Raw genomic sequence first — 20,537 nt, forward strand, 5'->3', positions numbered from 1 at the left:
CAAAGACTACAGGTTTAGGAGATAAGAAAAAGAGATGATGCTTCACATGGGTAGGTCACACATACCATGGTTCCTGAGAGCCAGGACTAAAACTGAATGCAGTGAAGCAAATGAAAAGGACTTCTCTGTCTCAGCAACATCCTTATCAGCACAGATGCCAACATCCCACTCAGAACAAGGCAGAGGTGGTGCTTGGATGCATTTCTCTGATACCAGGTATCTGCTGGGGTTGCCACACTGGGAGGTGTTCCCTGTGGCACTGGTGTGGCCAGTCAGCTCCTCCGTGGGGGTGAGATCTCCTTCTCCAAACCTGTTCTTCAGGTCAGGTTTACAAAACATCTTCCCACCCCTTTGATGCTGACAACAACAGCTCCCTTGCTACCCTACCATGGCAGGTTGTGTACTTCATTTCCTGGCATAAACCTTTCAAAGCAACAAATCTTCTCTACACCTTTGGTTAGACATGAGACCAGGGCATTCATGCAGGACTTTGTAAAATGCTTTATCAACCTTCCCCAGCCCCAGCAGTGAGGTTTCAATGGGCTGTGTCCCAAAACTCCTGACAGTGATCACACACCTCCTTCCATGCATGGATGCCAATGGTAGCTGTTCATTGTGACAGTTGCTCTTCTGTGGAAAAGAGTAAGAACCAATCACTTCTGCTCTTTAAAGATAAAAACCTTTTAGCTATGCTCAAACTGCTCCATTGCCTGGGATTTCTCTTACTGCCAGAGTTTTCAATACCAGCTTTGCTCTTTATCCAGGTCATGCTGAGATCTCTTCTCCTATGCACTCACTCCTGAAGTGCTCCTAGATAATTTGCTGCAGTGAAATTTCCTGTCAAGGAACACTTAGATATTACTGCCTGATTTACTCCTCATGACTGCCTCAGAAATGGGAAGTTCTGGTTTCCTTCCTCAAGCCAGTGGTACCCTCAGACTGGCCCTGGCTGAACACCCTTTCTCAGGAATCACCTCTCCCTATCCTAGGTATTTCTCCATACTTAGATCATTTCCCAAAATAATCTAAAACTGCCACAGACTGAAACTTCATCAACTTTGTGTTGATGAAAGCATTATATGAAATCTTGAATACGTCATGATACTGGTGAGATCCAGCATAATGAAAATGGGCAAAAATGCAAAATTATCAGCAACATAATAACAAGAGAGTGTTCCAACACACCATGACCAGGTGCTCTTGTGGGTTTTGTTGGTTCTCATCACAGCCCATAAGATCTCTGGGCATCCACAGGCACTTGGAGCCTGCGTGTGCAGCTCTCCAGCTCAGACCTCACTAACACAGACTGGCAATGACCTACTCAGGCAGCACCTGAGCCTGCCCAAATATAAACCTGCATGAACATCAGGTTGCAAAGAGATTCAGGGACAGGCTTTTTCCAATCTGTCATCCCACACCTTCCCTTCAGGAGAGCGAGACCCACCCGCTGAATTACAAACAGCAGTCAAGAAGCACAAGGCCATGCACTGCTGGCTCCAGCAGAAGGAAATGTAAGAACAAATGGAAAAACCCCACAGAGCACTTCAGAAGGATGTACTGCCTCCCCACCACTCATGACCCCGAGTCACTGTGGGACAGACACTGTGCAGTACAGAGCAGAAACTGGCACATCCCTAGGACACCCTGTCACTCTGGGAGTGGGATGGGGCCACAAGGCATCTTTAATCACCAGTGATCCCGCACACATTGTCCACTGCCCATGAGGCACTCACTGCATTGCAGCTGGCTGCTCTCATTGACTGCTGCTCCTCGTGGCTGCTGGGCTTGGTTCAACAAACTCAGCTCCAGGCTTAAAATTATCGTTACTCAAAACTACATCCGATGTCCCAACATTTGCTTAACTTCCCATGTTAAAGCAAGCCTTCTGTAATGTGAACCCCAGGCGCTGTACCTCGCTCGTTCCCTGACAAAGCAGCTTCCAGCGTGGCTCTGCAGCGGCAGCACAGGCCCATGGATGAGCCGTGCCCAGGGGGGATCCTCTGCTGGATTCCTCTCCTCAGGCTCATCCTGCTGTAGCCAGGGTCAGCGGGGTGTGAGGGGTGTGAGCTCCCATCTCCTGCCCAGCAGGGACAGGCTCAGTACAGCCGGAGGTGAGGGAGCACATCCCCGTGTCAGGCTCCCTCGGGCCCCCGGCATTCAGTACAGCCGGAGGTGAGGGAGCACATCCCCGTGTCAGGCTCCCTCGGGCCCCCGGCATTCAGTACAGCCGGAGGTGAGGGAGCACATCCCGTGTCAGGCTCCCTCGGGCCCCCGGCATGCAGGAGCCCCTCAGCCCGGCCCTGCACCCCGAGCTGCGGGAAGGGCTGAGGGCAGTGCCCTGACACAGCTGGGGAAACGCTGAGCACGTCAAAGCCCCGGGCAAGGAGCAGCGCCAGCCCCAAGCGTGCTGCTCTGCACCCGGAGCAGGCTACGAAAACAATAAACCAAAATTTAAAACACCAGGACAAGGGCAGGGTGTCCGTTCGGGGACGGAGCTGGAAGAGCAATCTCCAAGGCGCCAGCTGCCCTTAGCGGATCACAAGCAGCCCCGTTTGGAAGCGCGGAGCCCTCCGAGCGCTGGGATTTTCCTGCCTGCAGAGGTCAGCGCTCCCCGGAACACCCGCGGCCCGCGGCGCCGGCTCCGGGGACAAGGTCCCCGCACAGGGCTCGGGAGCCGCGGCCCAGGCAGGAGGCAGCAGCCTGACGGCTCCACGGAGGACGCCTGAGACGAGGTACGTAGGGGACTGCGCTTGCACGGAGAGAAAGGAATCGCATTTTCCTCCCGCAGGAGCACGGAAGAGGAAGCTGAGGCCGAGGCGGCCCCGGGGCCCAGCCCCGCGCTCCCCGTGACGGCTCAACGGCAGCGCCCGGTCACCCCGGCCGTGGGTGCCCGCCGCACCGCCCCGGGGCTTTTCTCTCTGCAGCAAGACACCTTGGACTAAAGACCTGAATATCAGAAAAAGCAGGAATTAATAACACATTTGCAGTGTTTTCCAGAGTTTGTACTTCTTAAAGTAATCTGATGCTTGGAAAGGCAGTAGCCTCTTCAAAGGAAAAATCTCATTTGTTTTCTACTCACTACGGTTTTGTTTTTACTAGTGTCCTGCGACCAGTCTCACTAACATGGGGTAGGGGTTGAGCCCCAAGGACAGAGGCAGCACAGGCAGGGTCACCAAGTGCCTGTGAGCCCTGGGCCAGAAACTCCCATAAACATTAACACATAGCAGTGGGATATTGCAGCATTAACTTTTCATAGAATACTGGGGACAGACTGGGAAAAGAAAAAGATTTATGTTTTAAAATATGTCATAAAACCTGCAATTTGAGTTCCTGGAAGTGCCATAAATCTCCACTGTCTATTGCAATGAGGAGTGCCTAAATATTCACGCAACCCTTGTGCAGGTGCAACATCTTGGCCAACCTACCAAAACCATACTCACTGTGCCAACGCCTCCATCAGGCATCCAGTGACACAGGTGCCAGTGCCAGAGGAGCCCTGTCCCTTTGCAGAGCAGCGCAGGCTCTGGGATGGCTCTGCTGGAGACCAGCAAGCATTGTCAGGGCTCAGTGCTCGGCAGCGTGAACCCCGACCTCGGTGGCGAGCGGCACACAGCCTCCTTCAGCGTGGAGAGGCTCACGGCCCTGCTGGACGGCGGCGTGGAGCAGACACAGATACGGAGGGCAGTGGGTGAGTGACCCTTAGACAAGGCCCTGCTGGGGGCTGGCACAGGCCATGCCTGTGTCCTGCTGCTCTGGTGCTCCATTGCAGCACAGTGGGGTTTGTGCTCCTGGGCATTTGCTTATCCCCCATCTCTTTAAAAAGTGGGAGTGTGGAGCTGGAGTCTTCTCTTCATGTAAATCAATACGACTCCTCCGCAGCCACTCCTGCTGTCTGAAGCTTTTCCTCCTCCCTGCTCCCATCCCCTGTCTCTGGCAAGGCTGGTTAAACTGGAATACAAGAACTGAGGGTCAAGGATCCATGTGTGAGGGCAGTGTGTGCAGGGGCTGGTGCTGCTGTGCAGGAATGCACCTCACGTGTGAACCACAGCCAGCTCTCATCCTTGGCACATCGGGCTCATCCAGGTGGGGAATTTCGTGCGTGGGTTGGCTCAACCAGGCTGAGCTGCTCTCAGTCGTGATGGGTGTGCCAAAAAATTACTGTTGCTCAGAAGAAATAGAGGGAAAAAACTCTCACTGTTGTCTCTGTAACTGCATCCATATTATACACTTACCAGAGGAAAACAGCACAGCCACTGGGATTGCCCTCTTCACAGTGCCACTGGAGTTCAGTATAACCTTCCATATGAATAGACTCAAGGTTTTAAGGCAAAATGGACAAGGGGAATGTTCAAACTGACACAGAAATAGTGACTATGAGTGCGATGGGCTGGTAACATCCCGAGCAGGACACCCAGCAGGCTCCAGCCATAATCCACCCTCTGGCTAATGCAGCTCACCACAGCCTGGGCGAAATGCAGCTCCCCACAGCCCTTACTGCTCTCACAGCAGTTGGAGGCAGAGGGATCCTTGGCATCTTCTGCCAGAAGTCACCTCTCCCACCCTGACCGGGGAGGATGCCTTACCCTGCAGGGTCACCATTTCCACTGAGCCACCATTTCCCTCTGTCAGGCCCACTCAGCTCCCCTTGTGCTTCCCCAAACCCACTGCTTTTCAGAGTGAGCTGTGACTAACTCTGGGAGCCAGAACTGGCAAAACAAAACCTGCCTGCAAGCACCCTGAAAATCACAGCATCAGCATCCATGAGTCCAGTCCTGCCTGCTCTTCCCAAACGTGGCTTGAGGCGCTGCCTCCACTTCCCCAGCCCCAGGAGAACCAACTGTTCTGTGTTGCTTTGCAGTGGAAGCTATCGAATCTGACCCTGTGTTTAGCAGAGAAAATCAGTATTTCCAGACCCAGAATGAGAGGTACGAAGCAGCAGTCAGGAAGGCTGTTCATCTCCAGAAAAAGATGCATGAGATGGGATGGACTGAGAATGGACCTGAATATAAGTACATTTACAGGTGATTTCATTTTTCTTTCTATGTACAACTAATTTTTTGTTAAAGAATCAGCTTTAGCAAAGGCTGTGAAAGGCTAACAGCTGACAGATTAGGTTTGGATAAAAATGTGCTGCAGGCTTTTACTTCAGCATCACACTTAGGAGAAGGGAAAATGGTGGTACATGACTGGGAACTTCTCAGAGAGCAGCACATGGGTACAGTGTGATAGATCAAGCAGTTCACAACCACAACATGAGATTTCCACTTCAACAATCTCATTACTTGTGCTGCAGCTCTCATTTCACCCCTTAGACACTTCTAAATGTATAACCAGAATTGGAAGTGGTGCTGTTTCAGTTACATTACTGACTTCTAAATAAATTAAATATTACATATCTAGAAAACACATGTTTTATTAAAGAAAAAAAAAAGGAAAAAAAACCTCAGATTGTAGGTAAATGAGAATAAAGTATTTTCATAGTCCTTTCCTTTAAAAGTTTTCTTAACACTTTGTGTGGGGTTGAGCTCCACATTTCCATTGCTTGCCCCTCCTTTCCCCTTTGCTCAGTCAGTTCCTGGCTGGCTGTTGCCCAGGGCACGCTGTCTGCTTGGTGGGGTCACATTCCCAGTAGGAAGGTGCAAGTTCAGAAGTGTCACTCTGAAGGGCAATGCCTGTCCCTTACACAGCACTGCTGACACTCAGAGCCAATTTTTGGCATTTCATAGACTCACAGCACAGTTAGGGTTGGAAAGGACATTTAAAGGTCATCTAGTCCATCTAGCCTTGTGCAGTGAGCAATGACATCTTCAGCTAGATCAGGTTGCTCAGAGCCCTGTTCAGCCTGACCTGGAATGTTTACAGGGAGGGGGCATCCACCAGCTCTCTGGGCAACCTGTGCCACTGTTTCACGATGATCATTGAAAATGAGCTCTTCATTATGTCTAGTCCAAATCTACCTTCTTTTAGTTTAAAACCATCACCCCTTGCCCTGTGGTAGCAGGCCCTGCTAAAAAGTTGACCCCATCATATGAAAGATGATCATTTTTTATGCTGAGCTCTTCACCACTTACAGCAAGCAGAACTAATGAAGGGGGAAATGTGCCATCAAGAGCTCTTGGACCTGATCATTATATTCCCATTAAAAAGCAGGTCTCTACTGCTCCCTCAGTACAAAAAACATCCCACCCAGGTGTGCTTTTATCAGGCCCCCTGATGCCAAAGGCTGTGTCAGGACCAGCCCTGTGCTGTCCCATTTGCTGGATGAGGAGCAGAGCTGTCTGGCAGGGCAGCTCTTGCCTGATGGAACTCCAGGTGAGCACCAAGCTCTTATGACAGAACTCTGGCTCCCAGTGCCAGGCACAGTGAATCACTCATACAATTTAAAATCCAGCTTTTCAAATCACAGTAAAGGAATATTATTTCTGGCCATGCTGCCAAGGATTCATTAAGTCATTTTCTGTTAATCAAAGCAATTTTCCTTTAACTTCTTTGTTCATATTTCCCCCCCACACTGTTTCAGCATGATTAATTCTCTCTCAGGGCCAGTATAAAAGAAAGGTCAGAGTCATTTGTTAACAACAGAAGGTATCTATGTGAAAGGAGATGCTCTCTAGAGCACTGCAGTAAAGCAATGTGCTAACAGCCACTCAGCTGCTGAGAACAGCACAGGCACTCACTTGTACATGTACCTATATCTGTGAGGTGATTCAACCATGTTCTGAGGAATCCCAGGAAGAGGGATATAATTATATTCCTCATGTTTTCTTATTATTTCTCACACACTAAAAAAGCTTAAATAAATTTCTCATTTGTACCATGGAAATCACTGTACCCAAGTTCCCATACACAGTTTCTGGAATAGTGCTTTTTAGGATGTGTGCAGATGGTGAAGGACCAGGGGTTACTTGGATGTATTTTCATTTTTCTACAAGAAAATAACATCTGAATTCAGAACAAATCTCCATGAACCCCAGTATTGTTCACTGACAGCAAACAAACAGCAAAAAGCACAGCAAAAAATCCAACATACCATGGTATTTCTCCAGAATGGGAATATTTCTGGTATTTCTCCAGAATGGGAAGGTTCAGGAGATCCAGGTCCCAGATACCTACATGTGTAATTCAGTATAATATGCCTCACAGTAAACTGCTAGGGTTTGAGGTTTTTCAAGTAGGGTGCTGTTTTGTTCTTTCTTTTTAGTTCAGCTTCAAAATCTGACTTAAATAATCAAGAAAAAAATCCTCTGAAGTAAAATAAAAATATAAATGCTCACAGAGTGTCAGGAGCTTTGGAGCTGGGTTGTGCTTTTAGCTCAGCATCTGCTACTCAGAACAGATAATTCCTCCAAGACCAAGTGAAATGAGCAAGCGACACATATGCAAACTCTGTTATGAAAGAGACAAAAGCAGCTTGGAAGGGCACTTTTCCTGCAACACTGTGCTGATGCTGGGTGCTGGGCAAGGTATAACAAGGCAGAAATCAAAAGGCAGCAGGTGGTACTGTCTGGTGACCGCTGCAGTGCCACTGCCTCATTCATCACATGCCTGTAACTTCATCCCCTGAAAAACTGCCCTTGTGCCTTCTCTGCAGGGCACTGTCAGGAGATGTTGCGTTCCTCCTTCACCGCGTCTTCATGAGAAGCATTTCAGTGCTGGGCTCGGACAGACAGATTGCCAAGTGGATTCCTCTCGCCACCCAGCACAAGCTCATTGGGAGCTACGCCCAGACTGAACTGGGACACGGTAAGGCTGCAGGGAAAACAGCTTTTCTCTGTGACACAAGCCTGCAGCCCAGATTCCCATGGGAATTTGACTCCACACTGTCCATCCTTTCCTGGGACGGGAGTGGTTGGGTTCTTGTTCATGGTTCACATCAGAAGGGTAACCACAAAACCCTGGTAATACCCACAGCCAGTTTCCAGGGATCCTTTGCTCTCTCCATCCCCGTGATATACCAGGAAATAGATAAATAGATAGATACTTTTTAAATTTCTTTTTTTAAAGGCACTTATCTTCAGGGTTTGGAAACAACAGCAGTCTTTGATACTGCTACTCAGGAGTTTATACTGAACACACCAAAGATCTCTGCCATGAAGTGGTGGCCTGGAGACAGTAAGTACCACACAAAATATCTTGGGTTTTGCCTCCTTCAGTTACTCCATCTGTCCTGGTTAAGTTTGTGTTTGAGGGTCCAGGTGCTAGCAGAAGACTTCAATAAAAGATACTCACATGGACAAGGAAGTAAGAGAAAGGAGGTTGTCCAAGTTCAAAGGCCACAAAGGAGCCACCATCATCTACAAAAACCTTTGTGTTGCAGGCTGAATAACTTCACTCGGGAAAGCTCTTGCCTCTGCAGGAATAAATATTCTCTTCTTTTTAAATAATACTCAGACAACCAAAAACTGCAGGGAGGTCATCAGCATAAAGGATTCAAGCCATCAGACAGTCTCAGCATAAAGGATTCAAGTGTGAAATTCTTTGCTCCCTTCAGGAAGGTATTTCACAGAAAATAACTGGAGTCACTGCAACAGCCACAGCATTTCCCACTCTCATCACTACATTAGCTCAAACTGTTTATTTTTTCTCATACTGTTACAAAACTGTTAATCCAACTGTTAATCCCTCATGGGCAGCAACAGAGGCAGAATGATGGTGCAGCTTCTGAGAGCTAAGAGCAGGCTGATTGAGGTTGTGCTGACCCATACCTAAGACCCAACACATAACTAGTACTGACCTCTCTTAACTGTTTTCGTGCTGTACCTTGTCTTAAGGGAATGGGGCTGTTTTTCTTCTCACAGTGGGAAGATCAGCAACCCACACAGTGGTCTTTGCTCAGCTGTACATCCATGGGAAGTGCTATGGCATCCATCCCTTCATCGTGCAGATACGCAGCCTTCAGGACCATTCCCTCTGCCCAGGTAAATAACCCCAGACACTGCAGCACTTGTGCAGGTGCTCTGCCTATTTTGCCCTTAAATGTTTTCTAAAACACTGGGCCCAGGGTGAGTTATAATTGCCAAAATCAAGCCAAGAGAGATAGCCAAGGTGCAGTTATCATTAACCTTTTGATCCGAAGGGAAACTTAACGTTTCTTCAGCCATATCCAGACCAAGCCCTTGACATAAGCAGAAGCCTGGGCTGCTCCGAGCACCTCTGCATTAACACCTCAGTTCTGACCCCAGCCAGCACAGATCCATCTGTCAATGGATCATGGAAACAAACTACTACAAGGCGTTCTAATGCCTGTTTCACCCCTTGGGCAAGATCACCCATGCTGGGGAAGAAGCAGAGCTGACCGTGCCCTTCTTTGGAGGTCCCCATCCTGACACAAAATGGGGAGGAAAAAGTTCAAGTGGAAGTAAGCAGGCTGTGTTTTCTCCTGCTGCAGGCATAACTGCAGGAGACATTGGTCCCAAAATGAATTTTGAGCACATTGACAACGGGTACCTCCTGCTGAAGAACGTGCGCGTCCCCAGGGAGAACATGCTGAGCAAGTTTTGTGAGGTACGTGTGGACTCACATCACAAACTTGCTGTCAGACTCTCATTCCACAGCCAGAGAGACAACAGGGACCTGTCTAAATTTGGGACAAAAATCTTCCTTTGAGTGTCAGCAAGTCTCTGAGGTTTTAGCAAGGGCAGAAGGTACCTGAATCCTAAATGAAAGTCAGCATCAAGAATTCCACATTCAGAAGCTGGGGATCATGGGGCAGGCAGAACCTACCTCTGCCACAAACAGTAAGAGTTTGTCTCTTCAAATGGATGTATTTCATCCATCATACATAAAAGCATTGTTTGCATTCAGTGAAGGATTTTTATATCCATTTTATTCCATGCATAGTGATTACACGTCCACAACAGTACTGACCAAGGCAGCACCTGACAGCCTCTCTCTGCCCTAGGTTCGACCAGATGGCACCTATGTCAGACAGGGGTCCCAGCAGATCAATTATTTCACCATGACGACGGTGCGCGTTTCCCTCATTTCGGACGAGGTTCTGATTCCCCTCAAGAAGGCGTGCACCATCGCCATCCGCTACTCCGTGGTTCGCCGCCAGTCCAAGCTAAAGCCTGGGTAATGCCATGCATCCCGCTGGGAAGGGAACTGTACCCTGTGTTCCCCCACACCAGTTTGTATTTCTTCTCTTCCTCTTATCTTTCAGCCCATCACTGGCTGATTTCCTGGCCCAGACAGGGCATGATAAACATGCTTCCCCATTATTTACACTAACGAGCTTCAGTCAAAGTACAAGAGAATGTTTACAGTTCTTTCCAAGATAAGTTTCATACTTTGAATAGGTCAGTGGCTCACACAGGCAACTTACTCTTTTGTAACTGGCCTTCCCCTGTAATCCCCTAACTGAGCAGAATCCAGACAAAGTGGACAAGTTGCTGAATTCTTATTCCATAGTGCCCTGCTAATGAATGTGACATTAAAATACCTTCCAACATCCAGAAATCTAATATCCAAACTTTAAGCACTGAATTGTATTCAGTGTTGAATCCCCATTATTTTTAAAGAAATAAGTTAATTTGAATGCATTACAAAGATTTCCATTTAAATATCCTTTCAAAAGCAGAAAGATCCTCATGAAAAAACATGGTTAGGTTCAAACACAAACCAAACAGAACAGCACAGCAGCTGAACTATTGTAATGTCCAGTTCCATTGACAGAAGTCATAAATGTACCAACCACAGAAGTGATAAAGAACATCCAAAAACAGCTCAGAAAACTTTAAATAATTCAGACTCAAATATTTTCAGGGAAACATTTCTATGCACAGGGCCACAAAGATTCCATTTAAAAAGCCAAAGTTTATTAGGGTGCAGTGCCACTGCCTTTTCTGGAGCATCTAACAACTTGCTGTCCTTGAAGGCCTCACTCTCATCCTCTCCTGCAGTCCTTGTTCCCCTCTGTACTGACTGACCACACAGAGCTTTTTCTACACTGTTAGGCTTTTTTGGGGTTGTTTCTCCAACAACTCTGCAAGCTGGACAGATTTGCTGCCACACTGTCAGCTCAGTCTTGTGCACACACTGGTTCTTGGTAATGAAAAATGCCATTTTCATTCTGCAGCAGGTAAAGTAACCGTAGCTATGCCCATGTCCATACTTTCCCTGCTTCATCAGCTGTCTTCCAACAGGGAACAAGAAGCAAAAATCCTTGACTACCAGACTCAGCAAGAGAAACTGCTGCCCCAGCTGGCAGCTGCCTATGCCTTTCATTTCACCAATGACTACCTGCAGGAGCTATTCGACAGGGGGTACAGAGAGATCCAGAGGAAGAACTTTGACATGCTGCCAGAGGTGAGCTGCAGCAGGATTAACTCATACAGAACTTCTGTTCCCTAAATGTTAAAGTGTTTTAGCAAATTGGACAAGTATTCCTCTCACCACTAGAGAACTGGAGAAAGGGGAAGCACTAATTGCTCCAATGACGTGTCCCAGATCTGCAACCAGTCAGCAACAGCATTCACTGTACCACCCCAAACTTTTTGTTTTGGGAACCATTGCAGAGTGAAAAGTCCTTGAAAAGCATGTCCAGAACCTTGTTCCAAGTAGCTGGTGGCACAAAGTGTTATTACACAACTTCAACTCCAGTGCGCACGCACGAACATCTGAGCCAAAACCAAAAATGGGACTTTTTAAACAGAACAGAATATTTTGCAATTAGGTGCTTGAAATGAAAACACACTCTGAACAAAGGTGGCCAAACCAGAACTGGCTGAGAGAAACCCAAAAATGCATAAACTGACTACAGTGTGCCCAGCAGGAGCATGTACAGCATCCCAGAGAGACACCAAAGGTCAGGCTCAGGGAACTGGGTGCTGCCAGCATTCAAAGGGGAACCTGACAGGGATTTCATACCCAGATACTGCACAAAATTTAAAAAGGGAACTTACTCTGAGGATTCCATTGGTAATACTCTGGTTTTTTTCTCTCTTTTTTTTTAACAGCTCCATGCATTATCTTCAGGTTTTAAAGCCATGATCACTCAGCACTGCACAGCAGGAGTGGAGATCTGTCTCCGGGCCTGTGGGGGCCATGGCTACTCCCTGCTGAGTGGACTGCCTTCCTTGTATACCAAAATACTTGCCTCTTGTATTTATGAAGGGGAAAACACCATTTTGCTCCTGCAAACTGCCAGGTAACAATTCAAATGTGTTCATCTAAAAGCCTGCCCCCTCATTTATTCAGCCTTTACCACTTCTTCTCCAAAACCAGTAAAACCAGCTACTCCTTTCTCACAGCACCATCTAAAAATACAGCTCAGGATATAAACTATTCATGCCTTCAGTCTAACAAGCATGGAAGTGTGTGGGAACTGGATTATCTCTTCTATTTTTGGTTTGGGGACGTATGCAGGTGCTGTTCTGCATAACCTCATTTTCCTCTTTGCCTGGTAGCACAGGAAAGTATTGCTGTCAAAGCTTTGTGGGTAATTTTTTAGGCAACCAATGTGACCATGGTGCCATGTAATGCAATATTGGTAAAGTGGGGTCAATGCAGAGAAAGCAAAGTTGTTGGATACTGAAAGTGGCTGAGTCATGCTCCAAGAACATCACTTTCCTTGAAACATGCAGACCTCATGATTATCAAGAGTAGATGAAATACTGGGTAAAGAAACTACAGCTGCTTGAACTTTTAATAATGTATGTTTTTACTAGAAGGAGAAAACCAGGGCACCTCCAAGGGTCAGAGCCACCACGTAGCTCCGTGTTGCCATGCAGACATTTCTGCACTCATTACTGCTTTTTGCGAGATCAACAGCAAAGTCAAGAGAAATGCTGTAACCTTTTAATTCCAGACCTGGCCAGTCTAGCTCATAGCAGAGGTACCAAAAAACTAAGGGAGTGGGGAATGCTCCTTGTAAACTCTCTGCATGGGTCTCATGTGTTAACATAATGTGACTCTGTGTTGGGGATCACAGAGGGTAAGACGAAATCACCATAAAAACTCCAGAGCACTGAGACTCAGGTTGCAAAGTTGATAATGTATCTAATCACTACACTGCTGAGACTGCCAATAGGCACAGCAAGTTTCTGCTGAAAAAATTATCATTATGGATTGCTGTAGTATTTAATAAGGCAGACAGGCCCCTCCTGAGACCCACCACAGATCAGGTTACTGTGAGTAACATACAAAACAAAAGGTCATTACTTGTTCAAGTCCATTCTGGGCCACTGCTGGGATGGGTCACACCTTGCTGCTCCTCACCTGAGCCCACTTTACTTTTTGCATATCTGTTTGCTGCAAGGAGATCATCACCATACCCTGCTCTGACTGTTACCCTCTTCCCAGGTTCCTGATTAAGTGCTTCATGGCAGCCAGTGCTGGCCAGCCTGTGCCACCATCTGTCACTTATCTGGCTGCAGTGAAACATGGGAAGTGTCCAGCCAAGAACAAGTTGGATTTTCTCAGTCCAGATATTTACACTGAGGCCTATCAACACGTGGCAGTCAGGTCAGTACAGAGGATGGGAGACAGAATTTCTCTCTTTGACATCAGAAATGTGTTAAGAGCTCTGCTTCTTCCTTGCTGAAAAGGGAGGTAAAATAAAACAAGTTAAACTAGGATTGGTACCATCTGTTCCTGAAAAAGAAAAGGAAGGCTGCACAGGGTGAACAGCCATGTCAGATGTTCAGTATGAAGTTTCACACTCAGAAGTTTTTAAGCCATGTGCTACAAACAACTACATTTCACAGAGTTGGTGGCACTATTAAAGTAAATCCCAGACCACATCACTGAGTTGCCATCCAGTAAAATCTTTATTGAACCCTGAGCAATTCTATTAAAATCTTAACATTTCACATACCTGAGAAAGTGATGTTTGTTTTCAGTTTACACCACAGCAAGAACAGAGCCTCTCATTCTGTCTGTAGCCTTTTAACTACACACATTCAGCAACTCAACATAAATAAAAATTATATCATGAGTGGTCTCAGAATTATGTACACAATTATGGGCTGTATAGGTGCACCTCTGAAAATCAGGGGAAAAGACAACCCTGCTGTCATTGAAACCAGTATAAAAACCAGTGTAAAAACAGCCACTCTTCAAAAAGCTTCCTCAATGAGAACAAGATTTGAATTCCTGTGTAGAAAAGGAGAAACATAATGTGACAGCAGTCCAGTATTACTGTTTGTTTTGCAAACTCTCCTTACACACACAACCCAAGAAAGGCTCAGCCAAACCACCCTGGAAGCTGAGAAGGCAGAAATCCTTCAGGACCAGGGTGGTCTGGGTTCTTCCCACACTTTATACTTAGATTTTGCATAATCTAAGTTCACTCATACTGAGTGTAGGTAACTCCAGATGTCAGAAATGCCAGTTTGCACTTCAGTCACACATAACTCCCGAGTGCAAATTCATGCATGTGGGATGCACATACAAGATGCTTTGTGCTTTTTCAATTTTCCAGGCTCACAAGCAGCACAGCAGCAAAACTACAGGACTTGATCCAGTCTGGAGTCAAAAAGCATGATGCATGGAACCAGTGCACAGTGCAGCTGGTGCAGGCTGCAAAGGTTAGCAACATTTATCTGCTTATCTGATGTTTGTCTTTATGAAACAATATGCAGCAGAAATGGCATGATTAGCTTAAAGCCTCAGGGCTGTTTATTGTTTCCTGTTGGCATCTAAGAGACACCACAAACACTGTCACTGTGGTCTGCATGGTGGAAAAGTTGTATTAAGAAGCAATTCCTTATCTGAAAAATTTGCTGTCTGTATAGGCCAGGTAGAAAAAGACTAGGAGAAATGAAAGGGGGAAAAAATACATTCACAGTTATGCTGCCACTACTGGCAGAATCAGACCTCCCATGTCCTGCAACAAAACCCCACCATCTCCAGCCAACACTCATCTTTTTATAAGAATCCAGCATTTCTGGTGCTCAGAGGAGTCTTCCTAAAGCCACTCCACTGAAAGCTGGTGGAGTCACAGCAAAGGATGAAACATGCCTGGAACTTCTTCCATCTGCTGGAAAGACAACTGCAGGGAATAGAGTGAAAACCAGTGATAAGTGCAATGTTAACTACTGCTGAAAGATAAATCAAATTTATAAGAGATGCTTTCAGCTGAAGTAGCATTGGGACAGCAGCATTTGTTCCCTAAAACAAGGATGAATTAATACAGAATTAAGCAGAAAAGAGGGGAGAAAAGCCCTAAATATTAACGAAAACTAAATCTGTTGATAGTGCTGTATCTCCAAAACCAAAATTCTTTTAATATGCAATTAAGTGCAATTCCACTACAGTTATGGTGAAGGCCTTCCCTTCCTTTCCCCACCTTACTTGAACATCATTAACTATTTCTGAAGAGCCTAACATAAGCAGAAGGCTGGCTGTGGTATCATCAGTGCTGCTAGTAGTCTCTTCAGAAAACGGGATCTGGGCCCCCAAAGATTCTTAAGTATTTCAGGGACAGGAAAAGTCTCCAAACCTCTTGAATTTTCCCATAACTTTAAAATTTTGATGTACTGCTGCTTTCTTGGGGCAGTTCTGTATTTACTTCTTATTCCATACCTTCCCTGGAGATTCACCCACACATCTGGCATGGCAGCTCTCTGAACTGACACCTGCCAGCTCTCAGCTGAGTTGCTCAGACACTGGGCAGTCTCCACCCAGGTTAATTGCTTGAGTGAATTGCTTGAGTGCCCACTCAGGGCCACTCAGCTTCTCAGGCAGGTTCTGCACTCCACACTGGCCTCCCCCTCTGCTGCTTCACCGTGGCTGCAGGAAAGGCTGCAGTGCAGGTGTGCCATGCTTACACCTGCAGCTGGAAGGGAACTGAGCAGTGGGGGAGTGAACCCACACAGATCCCAGCACCAGCAACCATCCCCAGCAGTGTCAGTGTAGCCAGAGTCAGCCTAATTAATGCATCTCTCCACCTCTGCTAATATTCTGTTGTGGGTCAGACATTCTACTGGTGTGTGACCCCAAAATTACACAAAAGTGGGAGGTAAATTTGGTTGTTCTTCTGTGACAATGGTGTTTCCAGAGCTGAAGCCTTGTAGACACTGATCCCAAAGTACCATGAGCCCAAGGCTTTCAACAGAAGTTTTCTCCTGTTGATGTACAACCAACATTCACTTACAACACAAGCACATTCCAATGTGTTTCCTTCACATAAACTCTTTGGGATATTGATCAGAACTATTTAGAATAAATATCATCATGATTTCTGAAGCAGTTTTCTGGAGTTTACAAATACCATGGTGTTGACTGTTTACACATTCTGTCTTCTGCTGTCGCTGTAAGCCATGAATGTGAAAGGCCTGGTCACCCAGCAAACAAAGGATACAGACTGGAGAAGTGCCAGGGAAATGAAAAGGTTTTATATTCTTTGCAAGAACATTTGAGTCATTTGGCCTACTAAAGTGTTTGAGGTGCATTCACTGTTGATTGCATTTGTTTTCCAGGCTCACTGCCACTACATTGCAGTGAAAAACTTTGCAGAAACTGTGGAAAAACTCGAGACCAAGGCTGGCATCCAGAAGATTATGAAACATCTCTGTGACCTCTTTGCACTACATGGGATCTTCTCAAACACAGGGGCCTTCCTGCATGATGGATACACATCTGGAGCTCAAATGGACATGGTCACAGCAGCCTACCTGGACCTCCTGGCTGTCATTCGGTGAGCTGCTTTGGCAGGACACACACAGCTCTCCAGTTTATCCCTGGGCTAGATATAAAAGGGTGCTGCTGTACCTATGGCAACATCTCCACAGTCAATTCATCTCATTCAGTGTTTATTTCCAGTGCCTGGCAGTACTAGAAATTGATTGAAACATCTACTCAGAGCTTGTTTTCGTGGCAAAACAGACCCCAGTGTCCTCTGCAATCTCTAAAGTTCTGTAACATAAAGTCTTAAATTATAAATGAAGAAGTCATGAACACTTTCTACCATCTGCAGTGGAGTGAAAGCAGGAAAATATGTAGTCAGAGCACACTGGCAGGAGGCAGCCACAGCAACCCATCACACATTGCAAAATCTGCTCAAGCCACAGCTAATACAGCCTCCTCTGTTGCCATGGCTGAGCTGCAACTGGTACCCAAACAATCCTGCCTACAGCTACTTCAGATGCATCTGCTCTACTCCATTTATTACCAACTCTGTGAATTCTGAGTTAAGGTTTTCACTTACCACAACACTCACAGAGGCTTTTTGACAAAGGGTTCAGCTGTTTGTTTAGAACATAGTAACTTATGGTGCAGAGGAGTTGCTACTGTATCTAAAATTCTACCTAAACCACCTGGAGGGAAACAAGAACACACTATAAGCAAGGGCTGAACAGGGCTGAGCCAAACAGCAAGGGTTTTCAGAACTGATGACAGAATCTGAATTAATTGGTAAGTTTATCGTACCACTTTCAGAAGCCTAACATGTTGTCTTTGGAATTCATTGCAATTTCTGTGTTAGTCCATGCCTTGTTAACAGGATTCAAGAATGGAGTATTTACATATTTACAGTTAGTAGAAAGGATATAACCACTCTCTGGTCTGTAGCAAAAACCCAGCCTTTCCCAAACCCTCAGACAGCTCTTCCCCAAAAGGAACTGGAAGACAGAAATGGTGACATTTCAGTAAACCACTTTGCATCCCAGTACCTCAAGTGTGAGGTACAGCCAGCACAACTTTCTACACCCAGGATGATGGAAGGATGAGGAAAAAGAAACCATTGCCTGCTTAGGAGATGCTGCCTGTGCTCTGGCTCTCCATGCTGTCACACTGGCCCCTGGAAGTAGATGGGCCCTTGGATGGGTCAGGGTTGTTTTGCTGTTACAGATATGAATAGAAGAGCTCAGCACCTCATGATGAGATAGTGGAAATACTGAAAGGTGGATGAAGGTTGAAGATCAGCAAAGCAACTTCACATCAATCTAGTAGGAACCTTACTCCATTTTATAAGACACACAGACAGCATAAGAAAAACGAAAGAAAGACAAAAATCAAAAGAACTGGTAGAGACTACTGAGAAAAAATCTTTACGTGAGTCCTGAATTAGGAATGGAGCCAGGGTGAAAACCCTGCAAATACCCATTCAGCAGTGCAGACAACTCAGGGCATTAGTAGAACATCACAGAATCACAAAATTATTAGGGTTGAAAGGGACCTCTGGAGATCATGTAGTCCAATCTCCCTGCCAAGGCAGGGTCACCTAGAGATGTCTCTGAGGAATCCCAACAAACAGGATTTCCACCCCCCTGGTAAAGACAAGGAGGAAAACTGGCACAAGCTTTCCACGAGACACCTGGAAACTGCCAAGTTTATCTTTGATTTATTTTCCCATCTTGCAAAGCAGCAGCCTGTCAGTAACAGGAATGTCACTCCTGTGCTCTGTAGGAAGGATGCTGTGCCATTGGTGGATGCTTTTGACTTCACAGACCAGAGCCTGAACTCTGCTCTGGGCAGCTACGACGGGCAGGTTTACCAGCGCCTCTACGAGTGGGCTCAGAAATCACCCACCAACCAGGTAGGGATCAACTACAGCTGGGCAGCCAGGGCAGAAACTGCTTCCCTTCTAACAAAAGCAATACACATAAGAGACAAGAGCTTTTAATTCCTCTTTGTATCACATTGTACAGAATAAGCTAAAATAAAAGTCTGTTTACATATTATGGAACAGCAGTAAATGCAGGGTATTTTCTATACACTAATGCTTTCTACTAGTGCAAAACTTGGGGTTTTAAATATGTTTAACCAGAAAGAGTATAAGTGTTAAAAAAGGCAATTTGATTCTTCATGGTCTTTAGCACTTTGCTTTCTCAATTCATCCATACTGTGGAGCAATGTAAAAATTTTGTGTGATGTAAATATGTATTGCTGTGTTTGAAAACTCATTTGGCCTTGAGTGAGATTTTTACTGTGGTAATGGGTATCCCCTTGAAATTCCACAGTTGAACACAAAATTTGCCTTCAGCAAACATTCAAGTCCAAGCATATTTTCTGAGGTTAAATAGTATGCTGTCCCCTTTGGGAGGAGTGTGGTGTGCTGGTTATGAAGGACAGCACATATTATAGGGAAAAAGATCTTGGACATAGTTGAAGCAGCTGCTGGGTTGTTGGTTGTTTTTTAAGTAGTGGAGCTTTATGTATTTCAGAGATTGTTCTTAAGAAAAAAAAACAAGCCTTTTCCTTCTTAATTGCCATTAATTTCCTTCCACATTCTCTTCCTGAACAGATGAGCCCAGCCTACGAGAGGTATTTGAAGCCACTTCTGCACAACACGCTATCGAAATTATGAAGAACATGTTCAAAGTGAAGGGGACACATTTCCTCCTGTTCTTTGTGCAGCAGTACATTTATGAAGCATCAGTAATGACTAATCAGAATTAATAATCAGTTGCTTACTTGCAGTTACAACAAGTATGAAAGATTCTCAGCCAGCCATTTGCAATTAGACAGATGCCGACAGCGCTGAGTGGTACCTGCTGCTGTGAGACAATCTAGTCAGGAATGGTCCAGGGTTCACTGTTTTCTATCCTGAAGTGTCTTGACAGCATCAAAATTCTCATTTGACTTTCTTATTCTCTTTCTAAATCCACTATGTGATGACTGAGGAAAAAACAAAAGCAACACCACACTGTGAACCCTCTCTCAGTGTGTTGTATCTATATAGTGCCTTCAGAAAACCCAAACCAACCAACTTTACTGAAAAATCCATGGTGAAATCATGATTGTTTGTTTTTAGGAACAAGTTGTTCTCTTTGATCAGAAACTATATTAGAAAATGCATCTGTTTTGACAATTAAAATAGCTCTTGATTTGCTCAGTACTGGAATATTCCTGCCTAATGAAGATGCAGACAAAGCTGATGCCAGCTCCAGTCTGCAGAATTTACCTTCCCATTAATAGAGCTGCTCATTTCTATAAATCTTGAGCTCCAATAAAGTGTATTATTTGGAATACTGCTTCTCTAATTATTATACTTCATAATTATGGAAAGGGCAAGCTGATCCAGGCCAGTCATTAATTTGCTCATAAATTAAGTGTTGCAAAGAACATCTTGTGATTATAATTCAATGCCAGTTAACACAAATATTTCTTACCACGTGTTGCAAGAAAGAAACAACTTTTCCTGAGCTTCATCAGTTCTGCTTTTCTTCCCTCCTGAGCAAGAATAAAGCTCTCACTGCTGCCTCTTATTACATAAGTCAAAAACCTGCAATGTATGAACAGGAAGAGACAAAATATGACAGAGAAATACCCCCAAGACAGCCTTCAGAACCAGATATGGGATGGAAGGCTCCCACCTACTTGGGACAAGAACTTCATGGGAGAACAGGATCCTCTACTCCATGAAACAGATACAAACTCCCTTACTCCCAGCTGCAATCAAGTTAGATCATAACCAGAAATTCTATTAATAACTATGACAAAGGGACCAGGATAAGTAGAAATGTCTGTATTGAAATTGAGTAAAGCCACAGCATTTGAGTGCCTTGACTTGAACATCACTAGAAAAAGCATTTTGCAGTAAGAATGATATCTATAAAGTCACTACATAAAATGCTGACAAACCAGGCAACTCT

The 20,537-nt window shown here is 45.5% G+C and overlaps 1 protein-coding gene across 1 annotated transcript; it reads left to right on the plus strand.

Annotated features, from left to right (window-relative positions):
- Nucleotides 1-2,366: 2,366 nt before the first annotated feature.
- On the plus strand, nucleotides 2,367-19,911 carry ACOX2 (acyl-CoA oxidase 2). The gene is made up of 15 exons (XM_071439483.1): nucleotides 2,367-2,732; nucleotides 3,403-3,688; nucleotides 4,859-5,021; nucleotides 7,592-7,743; nucleotides 8,005-8,112; nucleotides 8,799-8,918; nucleotides 9,389-9,504; nucleotides 9,902-10,074; nucleotides 11,145-11,307; nucleotides 11,958-12,148; nucleotides 13,303-13,464; nucleotides 14,423-14,528; nucleotides 16,422-16,639; nucleotides 18,349-18,478; nucleotides 19,187-19,911. The coding sequence occupies exons 2-15, from the start codon at nucleotides 3,529-3,531 to the stop codon at nucleotides 19,247-19,249; spliced, it is 2,025 nt and encodes a 674-aa protein (XP_071295584.1). The 5' UTR covers nucleotides 2,367-2,732; nucleotides 3,403-3,528; the 3' UTR covers nucleotides 19,250-19,911.
- The last annotated feature ends 626 nt before the right edge of the window (nucleotides 19,912-20,537 follow it).

This window comes from Agelaius tricolor, unplaced genomic scaffold (assembly GCF_023055355.1).
Source record: "Agelaius tricolor isolate 1412-34295 unplaced genomic scaffold, bAgeTri1.0.p SCAF_14, whole genome shotgun sequence".
NCBI lineage: Eukaryota > Metazoa > Chordata > Aves > Passeriformes > Icteridae > Agelaius > Agelaius tricolor.

Coding starts and splice junctions, on each gene's coding strand:
- ACOX2 (XM_071439483.1), top strand. CDS start 3,529: ATGGCTCTGCTGGAGACCAGCAAGCATTGTCAGGGCTCAGTGCTCGGC. Junction 10,075..11,144: donor CAGTCCAAGCTAAAGCCTGG/GTAATGCCATGC, acceptor GTCTTCCAACAG/GGAACAAGAAGCAAAAATCC. Junction 11,308..11,957: donor ACTTTGACATGCTGCCAGAG/GTGAGCTGCAGC, acceptor TTTTTTTAACAG/CTCCATGCATTATCTTCAGG.